General features: G+C 44.4%; 1 protein-coding gene across 1 annotated transcript in view; it reads left to right on the forward strand.

The window, feature by feature from the left end:
* ppargc1b (peroxisome proliferator-activated receptor gamma, coactivator 1 beta) overlaps positions 1–14,788 on the forward strand; it is an 86,682-nt gene that overhangs the window by 57,010 nt on the left and 14,884 nt on the right. The window contains exons 2-3 of the mRNA XM_061079915.1: positions 6,689–6,874; positions 11,322–11,519. Coding sequence (XP_060935898.1) covers positions 6,689–6,874; positions 11,322–11,519 — 384 coding nt within the window. The remainder of the gene's footprint in view (positions 1–6,688; positions 6,875–11,321; positions 11,520–14,788) is intronic.

The following is a 14,788-nucleotide window of genomic DNA, read 5'->3' on the forward strand; positions in this document are numbered from 1 at the left end:
AGTTGTTCGGAATTAGTGTGTATTTTATATTTATTCACGTTTTTCTCTGGTTTTCTTCGCTTCATACTTTTAGCTTCTGCTCCGAGAATAACTTTGCTTTCTCGCTTCCACCTCAGAAGCTCAACTCGAGATCATTTCAGCCCTTTGAGGAACCCTCGACTTAAACTATAATTCCAATCTACTATAAATAGCAGACTAATGGAAAGACGCCTGGTTTCACCTCGGCCCCCTGCTGAGAAGCCAAACCAGAGACAACCCTGGGAAGAATAGAGCCTGCGGTTGAATATAGAAGTGAAAGATGCCGGTTCAGCACACGTCTCGCTGGCCTTTCCCACACCGCGGGTTTGAGCCCCGAACGCCCCCCCCCACGTGCCGAGGTGCTATAAATAGATTGCGGGTTTAGTGCGTGATTGTCCCGGCAGGCGTTTTATGAGTGAACGGGCCACTAGGTTTCTCACTGTTGTTACTGAGGCAGAGATTAACCACAAATGGAAATCACCACACTTTATTTCTCTCCCATTCCTCCACTGTCGTTATTATTATTATTATTATTATCACACTGCCCTTTACAAGTAGTTTTAAAAGGCTTCAAAAGGTCAGAGGTCGGCGTGAAGTTTGCACACGTAGAAGCTTTGGGAACTTTCGGTCTCTGTCTTCCTTTATTTGAGTAACTCATGATCATATTTCTCTCGTAAACTCTGAATGAACTTATTACATTTCTTCCCTGAAGTGTTTTCTCTCTTTCGAAGTCTTCAAAGGTGTTAATTTCACACCAGTTTGCTTAATCTCTCTCAGTCTAATGCTCCATTTAGGCCATAATCGATTCAGACAGAGACACAGTGAGTGATGGGTTCATTGTGTTATCACATCAGCACATTAACACGGAGAAGAATGAGACACTTTTCTCTCCTTTATTTCCTCTTTTATCAACTGTTTATTTCGTTCCCACAGAAAAGTGACTGAGCTCAGAACAGAACTTGTGATTCTCTCCTCAGACTTTTGGATTTCAAACTGAAAGCCACCGCAGTCTGGGGCCTGGTCGGGGGAATCTGAGCTTCTTTTCAACTCGAGACTTTATCAGGATTCAAACAAGCGGTTTCTCTGAGCTGCTGAGAGGAGTTTGACTCGTCTGAAAGTGGAAGAAGAAGTCAGCGTTTCTTCTGAAAAGATAAACTGGAAAACTTTGATCTTTTAATTTTTCCCATTATGCATCATCATGCGTAAATATTCACTCTATGACATAATAACAACAGAGCTGATTTGACTGGAGACTTGGAGTTAAAGTGAATTTACAAATACAATGTCACTCTCACACCTTCACCAGTCTCTCATGAAACCAAATTTAAATTAACTAGATCCATTTAGGTAAAGTAAAAATCATGTAAAGAAAACATGATTTAACTTGGACATGGAAGTGAAAAGAAGTTGAACAAAGTCTCGATTATATTTTCCTTGTCATCTTTCCGAGTAGAAACGCTGGAATTTGACAGGTGACATTGGTTCATGTCAGTGATGGTTTATCTTAACCAATTTAACTTCTTCAACCTTTAACAAAACAGTTCTAGTTGCAGATTTAACAGATTCCAGTAAAACTCGGTGTCAGAGCAAAAGTAGAGAGCGACTACTTTTTCTTTTTGTGTTAGAAACAAATATAACGAGTGTGAATCTGTTGTTTCTGGATCCTTCCTTTGCTTTATTGAGGAAACCTATAACCTGCTCGACTTGATTTTCCTTCAGCATCTTTTTGTGGAAGGGGTTTAAAGATCTGACATCACATGAACTGGTATTGAGCGTGTCTGGGGTCAAAGGTCACTGCTCTCATACAATAGCTGCAACACGAAGTTCAGTGATAGTGGAAGAAAATAATAAATGAGAGATCGCAGCAGAGTCAGTGTTGCTTCTCTCCGTGTGTTGTTGTGCTTGGTCTGTGTTTCGTAGTTTTGTATGCATGGGATCACCTATGTGTTAACATGTGACGTGGGAGCTGTGAGTGTGTGTGACGCTGCTTTCATGAGCAGCGTCACACACACGCTGCTCGGTCGACTCCTCACATGTATGTCAAGGTTTCCCTGGTTCCTGGTGCATCATGGTCAGGTGTGTGATGTGTGTGTGTGTGTGTGTGTGTGTGTGTGTGTGTGTGTGCGTCGTGCCCAAGGATGTTTTTATTGATTGATGGCTGCGGGGGAGAGATGAAAGGAGAGAAGGAGGGATGAAAGGAGGAAAGAGAGAGAGAGGGTGAGTGGAAACAAAGAAATCAATCAGCCTGTCCTTCCAGTTTACAAGGAGGGAGAGATGGAGGGAGGATTGGGAAGAAGAAGGGAAACATGGAGGAGAGAGGAGGAGAGATGAGAGGATGGGTGATAAAAGGAGGCAGAGAAGAGAGATGGAGGAGAGAGAGATGGAGGAGAGAGAGAGAAGGAAGAGGATTAAACGGGGGAAGGGATGGAAGAAGAGAGTGAAGGGCAGTGAAGAGGAGAGGAAAGAAGAGATGAGGAAGGGCGATGGCCAGAGAGAAGTGGAGCAGAGGGAAGCTGAGGAAGACGATGGAAGAGGAGAGAAGTGGAGAGAAGGAGGGATGAGAGAAGAAAATGAGAAAAAAAGTTAAAGAAACAAAAGGAAACAAGGGAAGAAGAAGGAAAATGGTGAAGAGAAAAAGTCCAAAGTGAAGCTGATGAAAGGGGAAAAGAAGGATGAGATGAAGAGGATTGAGTAAGAGAGGAGATGAAGGATGTTAGGGAGAGCAGAGGAGAAGGAAACAGAGAAGAGAGAGGGGTGAAGTTATTGAAATGGAAAGATATTGAGTGTAAGAAAGAGTGAAGAACGAGAAAGGAGAAAAGGAGGAGACAGGAAAAGAGGAGAGAGGAAAGAGGAGAGAGGAGGCTAGTCAAGGAAAGGACAGGTGAAGGAGGGAAGAGAGGGGATGAGAAGAAGGAGGAGAGAGGGAAGGAATCATGTGTAGAGGGGGATGAGTCAGATGCACGTGAGGGGGATGTGAGCTGCATGCTAACTACACACACACACACACACACACACACACACACACACACACACACACACAGACACACACACACACACTAGGTGAAAACACACATCTGCATCAGCAACTGGGAGGAGAGGAAGCGGTGGGAGGGTCTTACAGAGGGCATCCTCTCCTCCTTCCTTCCCATCTTCTTCTTCTGCTTCACTATCCAGTCACGACAGCCCTCCCCCTCCCTCCCTCCATCCCTCCCTCCCTCTATCTCTCTTTCACTCCCTCTCTTCTGACCCACATCTCTCATTTTTCTCCCTCTCACCCACTCAGTCTTTCCCATCACTTCCCTTCTTCTCATCTGTGCGTCTGTGCATTTTTGTGTTTGCCCATCATCTCTCTTTCCTTTTCCCTCTCTTCCTCCCCCTCTTCCTTTTCAAGCCTCTCTTTCCCTCCATCCTCTCCCCCTCTCTCTCTCTCTTCACTCTGCTGATTGGCTCTTTGATCACGTCTCTGCTCTGGTGTGTAATTCTGTTCTGTAATTTATGAAACCATGAATGATATCAGCTCATGTTATTCATTCCTCGACCTGAATAAACATTCCTCACTCAGACAAATAAACTCGTGCACGTGGAGAGTTGTAAAAATACAACAGTTAATGTCGTGATGATGAAGAAACACGATGAATATTGTCTGATATCAAAGATAGAAATGAATGAGAGAGATGATGGTCAGTCACTGCTGCGTGAAATTAACTATATGATCCATACATCATGAGTTTGTTGATTCATTTTTAAGTGTTGCAGCTGCAGATAAACGTTCAATTTGATGGCAAAATAATCTGATTTGTGCCAAATACATTGAACAATGTTCGGTAAATATGAAAAAGTCTCATTTACAAGTCGTGCATGAAGCTTAATTTGAATCGGAAGACGCTCTTGTGAGCTTGTGGCGTCGTGGTGGCTGGTCACACACCTCGCTGTGACTCATGAGGCGGCGTGCAGATTCCCTCACGGCTTCTGGAGGCAGATCACACACACTGGTGATAAAGATGAGATATCGAGAAGGAAACTGTTAAGAAGAGAAACTCTCTCTCTGGTGGAGTGGATCAAGACTCAGTCGTTGTTTCTCAATATGAATGAAACAGAGAGAGAGAGAGAGAGAGAGAGAGAGAGAGAGAGAGAGATGACGTCACAGTGAATCTCACAATCAGTCAAGCTCCACTGCAAACTGCACTGAAGTACTCTGATTACTTAGTAATCTATAGTAAATAAGCTTTAAAATGATGGAGAAGTTTTATGGATTTTAAAAGAAACTGTTGCATATTATGAGTCATAAGTATTTGAAATGAATTCCAAAATAATACATTTGATAAAAACTATATTATAACACAATAGTAATGTTGTTATCTTGGTGCAGAGTTGCAGGTTTCCTACTGGAAACTTTCAGAGACAACACACTGAAGCAAGGTCAGTTTGAGATGATGCTAATGCTGAGGGAATCTGATATGAAATTAAAACTGCCGGTTTGATTCAGTTTGAAAGACGGTTGGTTGATAACTGGTCGGCCCTGTTTACTCGCCCTGTGAGAAGAATGGAGAAGGAAGTGTGTGTCTGTGTTTGTGTGTGTGTGTGTGTGTGTGTGTGTGTGTGTGTGTGTGTGTGTGTGGGCGTGTAAATGAAAGAGAGACTCAATCTCAATTGATCGTTCTCTTCTCTGAGAAACGTGCAGACTGACACATCTCCTGAACGCTTTGCTTCCTTGTTAAAAAAACCCACCCGTTGCACTTCTTTCTGTCCCCGACCCGTTTCCTGTCTCTCTCCTTCCTCCTCCTCCCTCGTTCACCTCCCACCAGAGACCACAGTCCCTCGTCTTCACACCGAGTCACGTACACACACTTCCTCTTCCTCCTCCTCCTCCTCCTCTTCCTCCTCCTCTTTTCTCTCAGTGTTTCTGTCTGCAGCCATGTGTTGTGACTGGAGACCACGTGGCTCCACCTTCTGACTGGAACACGTTCTGGGTTTTCTGAGGGGGTTTCCTGAAGGGGTTCCAGGACCACGTTGGTGTTTTACAGGGTTTGTCCCTCGATGGAGTTTCAACAGGTGGTTCCATGTGCTCTTGAGGACATTTTAAGACTCATTGAGGAGGTTTTTCTTTATCAGGTTCAGGAGTCTAAAGGATTCCTTGCTCTTGATGGTGTTCCGGGTTTTCTAGATGGAATTCAAGAATCTTCTCAGGGTGTTGAGAAGGTCTCGATGAGCTGTAAGAGTTTTTGAGAAGAGCTGCAAACTATTGAGAAGGTTTCCTGAAAACTAACACCAGAAATTTAGGGTTTTCTGTAGAGTTTAGGGGATTCTAAGGGATTTGAGGGTTTTAAGATCCATTGTTGGGGGTTTAGGATCATGAGGGTGTTTTATGGATTCCCAGGGGGGTGGTAGGGCCCCTGGTGGAGGTCAGGAGGTTCAAGAAGTTACTAGAAAGATTTTAAGAGAAGTCTTTAAGCGCTACGGATAACGATGGACAGATGGGTGTTGAGTCCTTAATAAGGCTTGTAGGGGTACAGTGATAAAAAGTATGTTTAAATATGAATTTGTGAATGAAACAAAACTTCTAAACAGTTGTAAAGCATTGTGTTAGTACAGCTGATGTAAAATCTACATCACATATTCAAGCTAGTTTATTACTTTTCCGATCCTCCGTCGTCCTAGAGGTTGAATTCCGGCTATTTTTACAGATAAACCTTCTGTCTTCTGAGTCTGAGGCCGGTGATGTAGAAGCTAATCTACTGGACATGCTCCAAATGCAGTGGACTTACAAATTTGATAAAAGGAACAAATATGTCTCTGTTGTGTTTGTGCTCGTCCTGCTGATCACTGCGAGCGCCCAGAATCATTTTCAAAGGATCATTTCAGAGGATGGGGAATAGTTTCCTCTTCAGAGCTTAGAAAAACAAAGCTGGATCGACCGCGCGCCACCGTGACGGAGAAGTCCACAGATTACACCGAGGAGCTAATTTCACTGATTAACACACACTCGGCCCGAGGGGAACTAATCGCCTGAAGACCCTCGGTGACACAAAAGCACTTTGTTGATGTGCAGGACCTCCGCACAACGCCTGCTGCAGTGTGTGACACGTTCTCTGTCTAATCCTTCAGATGCCTCCATCGGTTTCAGTGTGGAACCTCCTCGAACATGGAAGTCTCATTATCTGTAACGAGTGGCTGTTGAGAGATGAGGGTCTGTTGACGAGAGCTCCTTGTGACTCAGACACTGAGCGGTGTAATAATATACAGTAGAAGCCAGATGATGGAGGCTATCATCCCGAGTACCTCACGGTGCTTCAGCTGCATGCATATTTCACAAAGTGTGGCCCCGGTGGGAATCGAACCCCCTAAATATAACAACGGCAACTTCACAGGAAACGGAACCCTCAGCTGGGAGCCGAGTCGCTTCCCATGTTCGGTGACTCGGGTTCTTAGACAGCGGTGGTTACAGAGAAAACATCAATTCCTTCGTGATGCATAAAAGATAAAAGTGTCCGACTCCAGTGACGCAGGCCGAGTCGTCCCTTTCCCTCCAGCTGGGATCAGCACCTCCAGTTATTCAGGATCACGTAGTTTTTTTTGTCGCATCTCAACAAGAACAAACCTCCCGGGAGTTTAGCTTTAATCTCGATGTTTGACTAACGTGACCTTTCTCCCTTCTGTCTTGCTCTTGCAGTATGGGGAGGAGGAGGTGTGCTCCGACCGCCTGGACACTGACTTCCCGGACATCGACCTCTCGCAGCTGGACACCAGTGACTTCGACAGCGTCAACTGTCTCAGCGAGCTGCAGTGGTGCAACGACCAGGCCTCCGACGCCTCGCCAGCCTCCATCCACTACAGCACGGCAGATGAGCTCTTTGAGGTGAGGCTTCACAACTGCAGTTCCCTTAATCTGCTGATGACTTCCTCTATGCTTTTATCATTAATGTTATTATATACGGATAATCTGGGCTCTAAGGGATATCAGGGAATTCTACGTCTGCCAATATTGAGGCCTGCTGTAGAGTGCAGGACTAGTCAGGTAAGTTTCCATGATATTACTGGGAAAATATATGAGCATGCTGATTGAGGATTGTTCATCTGTTCATCTAGCCTATTTCCATTCATTTATCCATCAATTGTAAAATATTTTTTGCAGACGATTCCAATTGTTTGGCTAACTATTTATATCTCTGGCATTGCATTAGTGTTTTTTTACAAACTTTTTTCTCATCTTATTCTACAGAACAATGCCACGTGCACTCTCTCATGTGTGGAGACATTTCACCCCATCTAATGTAGAAGGAAAGGCTGTGTACATTTGCAAATACTGTGCAAAGACCTATGTTAAGAATGACACAACGATGCAGAAGCATATAGTCAAGTGCCCAAAGTTTCCTCAGGGCTCAAATCAGCCTATGACACAACAAAATGTTTATATTTATGTCTGTATATGACAAGGTAAATACAGTTAGTAGAAATTACCCACAACATTTCCTGTTTATTCCCATTAATTCCCGTATATTCTCGTTAATTCCCGTATATTCCCGTATATTCCCGTATATTCCCGTTAATTCCCATGGAAAGTTTCCCACTTTTAATATTCCCGGAATTTTGCAACCCTATATACAGATAATCTGGGCCTCAGGATTAGTTGTTTGGGGTTGAAGGTGTTTTTTAACTGTTGTTATTTTGTCCCTTTGAGCCTTTAAGGGATAACTGGGAATTCTACGTCTGCCAATAAAAACATGCTGTTCACTTCCCTTTTGATTCCCACACAACACAGACTTCAATACCTCATTGAGACTTTCATGCAAATGATGTGACAAAGTGCAGCTTCAAAGTTAAAGGCACAAACCTGAGAGAAAACAAACCCATTTCACCAAACAAATTCAAATCCAGATTGAGTTTTTAAACCTAATCCACAGAGTTGGAATCCTGAAGCCTCGGGAAAAATGGAGAGTTTGTTAATCTGATTTGATTTGGGAAGGAGAATAAACATCCTACAGAACCGAAACACATCATCGGTGTTTCAGCAGGGACAGAAGACGTCCAGCTGCCGGACACTTTGTCTCAGGGACACCTTTCAAAAGATTATGTAATATTTAAAGTAATCTGGGAGTAGATTCAGTTTAGTTTGCCATTCAGGGGAAATCTCTGCTTCTTGGAATTGGAATTAGATTGTTCACCAACTTTCAGACTCAAATATTGCATCTTAAATATTGCAACACCACAATTACTTAAATATATGCGATTGCAGAATATATATAATATATATATTTTCATGCTGCAGGTGTTTTTTGATGCAACCAGACGATTAATGTGATTAGTCTCCCCCATGTTTCGCCCCGGGCTCGTGTCTCAGTACGTTTACTCACTGTTAAGTATCTGAAACGTTACCTCGACTTGTTTGTTTAGCTCGTGTAACTCATCGCTAATTGTCCAGTCATTTGATGAATCTTGGCCTCGGGGCCCAAGTCGTCTTTCCCTCGACTCGTGCAAAGCCCCAAACCTTCACCTGATCCCCTCGAGTCTCCGGGGACGCTGCCGAGAAAGTAATTGCCAGTTATGCCGTGTGTAATATGATGATGGAAGCAGTCCGTCAGTCGGGATGAGCTCTGGGCTTCTTACGGCTTGAGGCTCCAGTGTCATGTGACCTTGGAGGGTGAATTCAGGGAACACCCTCTGCGTCTGAAAGCAGAAGCTGGAGCATTGATTGCCTAAAGGTTTCCAGCCCCAGTGACGTCCACTGGTCCCATTACAGCTGAAGTGAGTGAGTGCATCATCCCGAGGAGAGAGAGACGACAACAGGGAGATAAAACAGCCTTTAGCTTCTGTAATGTAACTTTAGCTTCTGTAATGTAACTGTGCTGGTGGAGCATTGGGTAAATAGAGAGAGGGAAAGGCATGATGGGAACGGAGGTGAAGTAAACACAGACTCTCTCCCCTCGGTGTCTTCCTCCACTTTTCTTTTTATTCGCATTCCGATTCCCCATTAGCCGGAGAGACTGTTCGTCTTCCTGCTTCCGACACAAAACTAAAGTTTACGACACAGACCCACATCAGCACTAACACACATTTGTGTTGACGCCATAATCTTTATGAGGAAGACGAGCGCGGGAGCAAGAGGCTTCATCACCGGGGTCTGCTGCTGAGGGTGTTTTACTAATAAAGACTTAAAGAGAAAAGGAGACAGAGGAGAAGAGAAGACATGAGGAGGAAACAGTCGTTTTTCATCCCTCCTCTTGTTTCTCTCCATCTAATTTCACTATCGTCTGTTTCCCTTCTCTCACTCGCTGTTATTATTCTTCACCGAATCTTCTCCCGACCCAAATTGAGCCTTTTTCTTTCTGACTTCATCTGTCTCTCTTTCTCTAATTCATCTCCCTTGTTATTATCTTTCCTTCCACATGGCCATTTCCTCTGTGTTTTGACATCTTGTTTTAAATCTTTACAATATCCCCACCTGAATAGACCTTTTTAAGAATAAACAATATTTTTCTCCCACATCTTCCACACGTCCTTCCCCTTCTCCCCTCTGACAGATCATATTTAGCCGATATCGTATAGATCGCACTAATACCGGCTCTCAGTTAGGAACACAGAGTAATGAATAGTGTGATAAGCCACCAGATGAATCCCCCCCCCCCCCCATGTCTCCGACTCGGCGCCGCCCATCGATATTCCACTTATTTACAGCAGCGTATCGGAATCTAATCCCAAGTCGGGCCAGATTGAGACGTGTTTGTGTGTGGTCGGATTTCACTTACAACTAATGGTAGAGTTATGGCTTAGGCTAATGCTATTGTATTACTTTAATGATCACAATGATAATAGTAATAATAATGCTGGATGTGTATATCTATTTTCAATAATCATACGTTTTGCTGCCTCTTGTCCTCGGTGTAACTTTCCTTCTCCGTCTGTTTCCGTCTCTGCTTCACACTCTCTGTTGAATCCAATTAATATCCAGGAAATCTCATTAATATCCGTCTAATCTGATTAATTGACTCGGACGCCGAGTACGTTCCCGACGTCCGGCCGAGCGTCTCAGAGTCTTTTAAGTCTCGTCCTCCGGTGCAGAGACGGCGAGTCAGCAAAAGCTCGGAGACACGAGACAACATGAATTTAATAATAAACAGTTTGGCAGCCGGGAACAGATCGAGCCGGATGATAAACAGAGGAGACAGATGAGTGGAGCTCGGTGGCTTCCCGTAGGCCGGCCGTGATATCACCTCTCCAGCAGACTCCGCCCCCAGCAAGATGGCAGCTGCCTAACAGTAAACAACCCCCGAGTGGGCGTCACAGGGCGGGCGGGGGGGGGAAACAGATTCTGACTGGAGCCACAGATAAACACGCTTCTCTGCTCGTGTGTTTTCAAATTTCATACATGGAACTGAACCTAGTTTGTTGATGATGATGTTGCAGATCCATCGATAACAATTTCTGTCTGATGAGGTTAAAGGTCGAGTACATGAGGAATATTATACACAATATTAAATAGGATAGAGGAGAAGCTGATGGATTAGCATGACAAGAGGAGGAAGGGAAACAAGAGAGTGATTCACACATGACACATCTTCCCCTAAAGTCTGTTCTTCATCTGAATCGGACAATTCTTTCCAGGCGTGATTATTGTGTACGAGCATAAAGTCAGAAGGAGGTTAGAGATATTTTCCAACAGTCTTGATGACTCAAGACAAAATGACTCAAATGTCTTTTGTGAGGATTGCAGGGAGGGGTCACTAGAGGGGGGTTGCATATTTCAAGCCAGGGCCCAACAGTCTCCTTATGAATCCAGATTTTATTCCACTGGATCCAGATCAGTTTTTTCATGAAGAACGATGTATCATAACCTGGGAAATCAGTCAAATCGGTTCAGTTTATTATCAAAAAACAAAACTAAAAATAAAGTAAAAATGTATTGTTACGGATCCAAAATGGTATGATTTCTTTCTTAGCTCATGTTTCATCCTTCCAGCAGGTTTCATGTGAATCCACTCTGTAGGTTTCATGTAATTCCCCTGAAGAGGAAACAAACAGGGATGAAAACATATCTCCTGTTGGTGGATGTAATAAATATGAACAAATCACAACAATCCGAGAACAGAATGCAATGTGGTCACTGAAGTATTGTGCAAAAGGAGATAAATTACAAAAAATGAATGGAAACTGAAATAGAGATTCCACTCTTGACCTTGAGTAAAGACTTGAAGTTGTTGAGAAATGTCAGATATTCAACTTTAAGAAGTTTATCAGCTTCTGTAACTTCTTCCTTTGCAGTGATTCAGTTCCTCACCCTCTCTCTCCTTGTGTTCCGCCCCCTGCAGATCGAAGAGGAGAACGCCGCCCTGCTCGCCGCCCTCACCGACAGCTTGGACGGCATGGTGGACGCCGAGGTGGACGGGCTGTCCGTCTTCCCGGCCCTGGGGGAGGAGCCTGACCAGCAGGACGAGGACGAGGACAGTCTTCCTCTCGGCGCCGAGGACTTCAGCCAGTCGCTGGGCTCCGAGACCGAGGAATCTCTCGTAAGAACCTCCTCTCATACTGTTGGTGGGTGGGTGGGTGGGTGGGTGGGGGGGGCCGCTCTTCTTCTGTGGTTGTTGTGGTTTCTCATCAGAACGTTTCTGTCCGTCTCCGCTGGACGTCTCCGACACTTTCACCTCAAAGTCAAAGAACGACTTCACATCTTCAAAAGTCTCCTCGGCTCAGAACCGGCTCCCTGTTGAAAAGGAGCCTTTAACACACACTTCAAACACCCCCCCCCCCCCCTCCACCATGCTGTTCCTCTCCTCTCCTCTCTCCCCCCCCACGCTCTCCCTCTCTTTCTCCCCCAGTATCTTAATCTGTTGAACGTTTGCTCACCTTGATGTTCCCCTTGTCGGACGGCGAGGTTCAAAGTCCGACTCCGACTCCAGGAAAACAGAGGGTCACCTTTCATCCAGTGTGTGTGTGTGTGTGTGTGTGTGTGCGTGTGTGTGTGAGTGTGTGTGTGTGTGTGTGTGTTTGTGTCTGTGGACCTCTATCTTTGTGAGGACCGGATTGAGTTACAGACTTGTGTGGATATTTTGACTGTTCCTCACTTTTTCACACAGTTTCTAAAAATTCAGTTGGAGGATAAGATGAGGTTTAGGTTTAGATTCATATCACATGATAAGAGGAAATATGTTACGTTAATAACTTGATAAAAGTATAGAAAGACAGTTCCTAAAAAAAACTTTCAGACTGAAGACAAGTTGCAGAAGCTTATTTGTGGAGTTTGTGTAGAAATTAAATAAAGACTTAGATTATAGAGTCTTTAGTAAAAGGAGCAAATGAACTTCAGAGATATGGAGATATAACAAGTTCAACTTTGGACTCTGTGGCCGTGATGACGCTGCTTCGTCATATCTCAAAACTTTAGACCCGAGTTATGATAATTTTCCGGTAATCAGGTTTTGTGTTTGATGATTATTATACCCCCCCCAGGTCCTCACAAGTGTAGTGATCCTAACACATGAATGGTCCTGAAGCACGTGGTGGAGTTTGTGTGTGTTTCCTTGTTTTCAGCCCCAGCGCCCCTTTCTCTCCCCCTTTCTCTCCCCCTTTCTCCCCCTTTCTCTCCCCCTCTCTCCCCCTCTCTCCCCCTCTCTCCCTCTTTTCACACTGGGCTGCTGGATGCCTCTCTCTCTCTCTTTCTCTCCCGGGGCCCCTCTCTCTCTCTCTCTTTCCCTGAACCACACTTCTCAGAAAGAAACTTGTTTTTCTCTCTCCTCTCTGCTCCTCGTCCTCTCGTTATCAGGCCGGCCTCCTGCACCTGAACCTGCGCCTCCTCCTCGAGCAGGAACAACAAATCCACGTCTCTGTGCCCTACTCCCCCCCCGCACCCCCCCCCCTGGTTCACGCCGCTGTCAGGAGAGCGTCTGAAGCTCGACACAAGCAGGAAGCTATTCCCCTGCAGTAAACGACTTACGATTAGGGCTGTAACGTGGCCTTATTGCACTTGTCAGGATGAATCCAGCCGGCTTCTTTTAATTTGACTTAGATTTCACAGCCTGGGGGGGGGGGGGGGTTTCACTCTGATTTAGCGGCGGCGGCTCACAAAGATGCAATTGTTTGCCGGTCATGATTCACGCTGCACGGCTGAATAACCGGCAGAGTAAATATTCAGCGAGCTGCTCTGCACACGATCAATTACACCGAGAGTTGAACTATAAACATGTCAGTGAAGTCAGGGGGAGAGCCAGGAGCGTTTAGGCCAGAAAATGGTTTCTAATGATACTTACAGTCAATATACAGAATAATATCTTATTTTATATTTAATACATTTGGATCCTGTTGAAAACTTGACGAAATTCAAGACCTGAGCACATTGAAACTACATTTGATCACAGCTTGGATTTGATTTTCATGCTTGATCAATATTATATCATCAATATTTCGACTGATATTTTACATAAATTCCCAAGATGTTGTAATTTAACCCCAGTGAATAAGAAAAAATAAGTAATTGAGGCTTGATATTTTACAGTTTAACAATTAACTTTATCATAGAAATAAAAATAAATGACAAGTACAACCAAACAGAACTTAAAGAATAAACATATTTTAAATTAAAACATGATGCACATCTCTGCTGCATTGTTTGTTCTGTAAAATAAAAGTTTGTACTTTTAAACGCCGACACATAAATGTCTGTGAGAAGTTCACGTCAGCGGGTTTTTATCTGCAACAGATAAATCTACTCTTGAATCCAGCAGCTGCTGCTGAATATATACGTTCAACAGGGTGAGACAGAAGAAGCTCTAACAGCAGATCAGCCTGTTACTTCAGAGTCAATCAATAGATCCAGTTGTTGAAACATCTGTAAAGAGCCACAGTGTTTCTGCAGCATCACATGAGAACACATGACCACAGGAAGTGACATTCCTTCCAAATTGGTGGAAGTAATAACGACCTCAGTGACCTGAGATGCTTCAGAACAGGAATCAGGGTAATTTAGCAGATGAGGAATCCCTGACGTTGATATCCGTTAGTGTGTCTGTGTGTGTGTGTGTGTGTGTGTGTGTGTGTGTGTCTGTGTGTGTGTGACGCTTATCGTCCGCTGCCATCGTGACATCGCGGCCCAGCAGGACTGGTTTTGTTGCTGCGATCACGGAGGAGTTGTTTAGTCCAAAACACAGAACCCTGATCTGACCTTCACTGTTGTGTTACTAAACTTTGTCGCCCCACACACACACACACACACACACACACACACACACAACTGCTCTGCCCTTGGTGCACCTTGAGTTCTCTGGTTGGACTGAGCCGGTTTATCAGTAACAGAACAAACGCTGAAGGTCAAACGAGAAGAGGTCAGTTGAATAGTTAACAAAAACCTGAAGTTCAGTGATGTTCAGGTTAGTTAAAACTAAAACTCCTGGCTCCGCCCCCTGACCTGGAGCTGCACCCGCCTCCCTAACTCACATCACATCCTTCCACCACGTTTTCTGATGATTTGCAGTTTCCCAGTCACGACAGGATCAAACAATAGACTCTTAATAGAAATGGACTCCGGGTCCTGAAACCTGTGATCTCATGAATGACCAGCGAAGGGCGACTCCGCTGGTTTTAAGAGACGTCTGTGAAGAAGATGAGTTCTCACTTAACGAGCGGATTGGGAGCTAATGGTGTGAAGTCCAGGGACAGACGGAACCTTTGTTTACTTAAAACCTCAACAGCACAAATCAATTTCCCTGATTAATGAAGCGTTTCGCCGAGAAGAGAGAAAAACAGAATCCCTCCGAATCTGAACCAAACCATGAACAGTCTTCAC

The sequence above is a fragment of the Limanda limanda genome, chromosome 10, assembly GCF_963576545.1.
Source record: "Limanda limanda chromosome 10, fLimLim1.1, whole genome shotgun sequence".
NCBI classification, from domain to species: Eukaryota; Metazoa; Chordata; class Actinopteri; order Pleuronectiformes; family Pleuronectidae; genus Limanda; species Limanda limanda.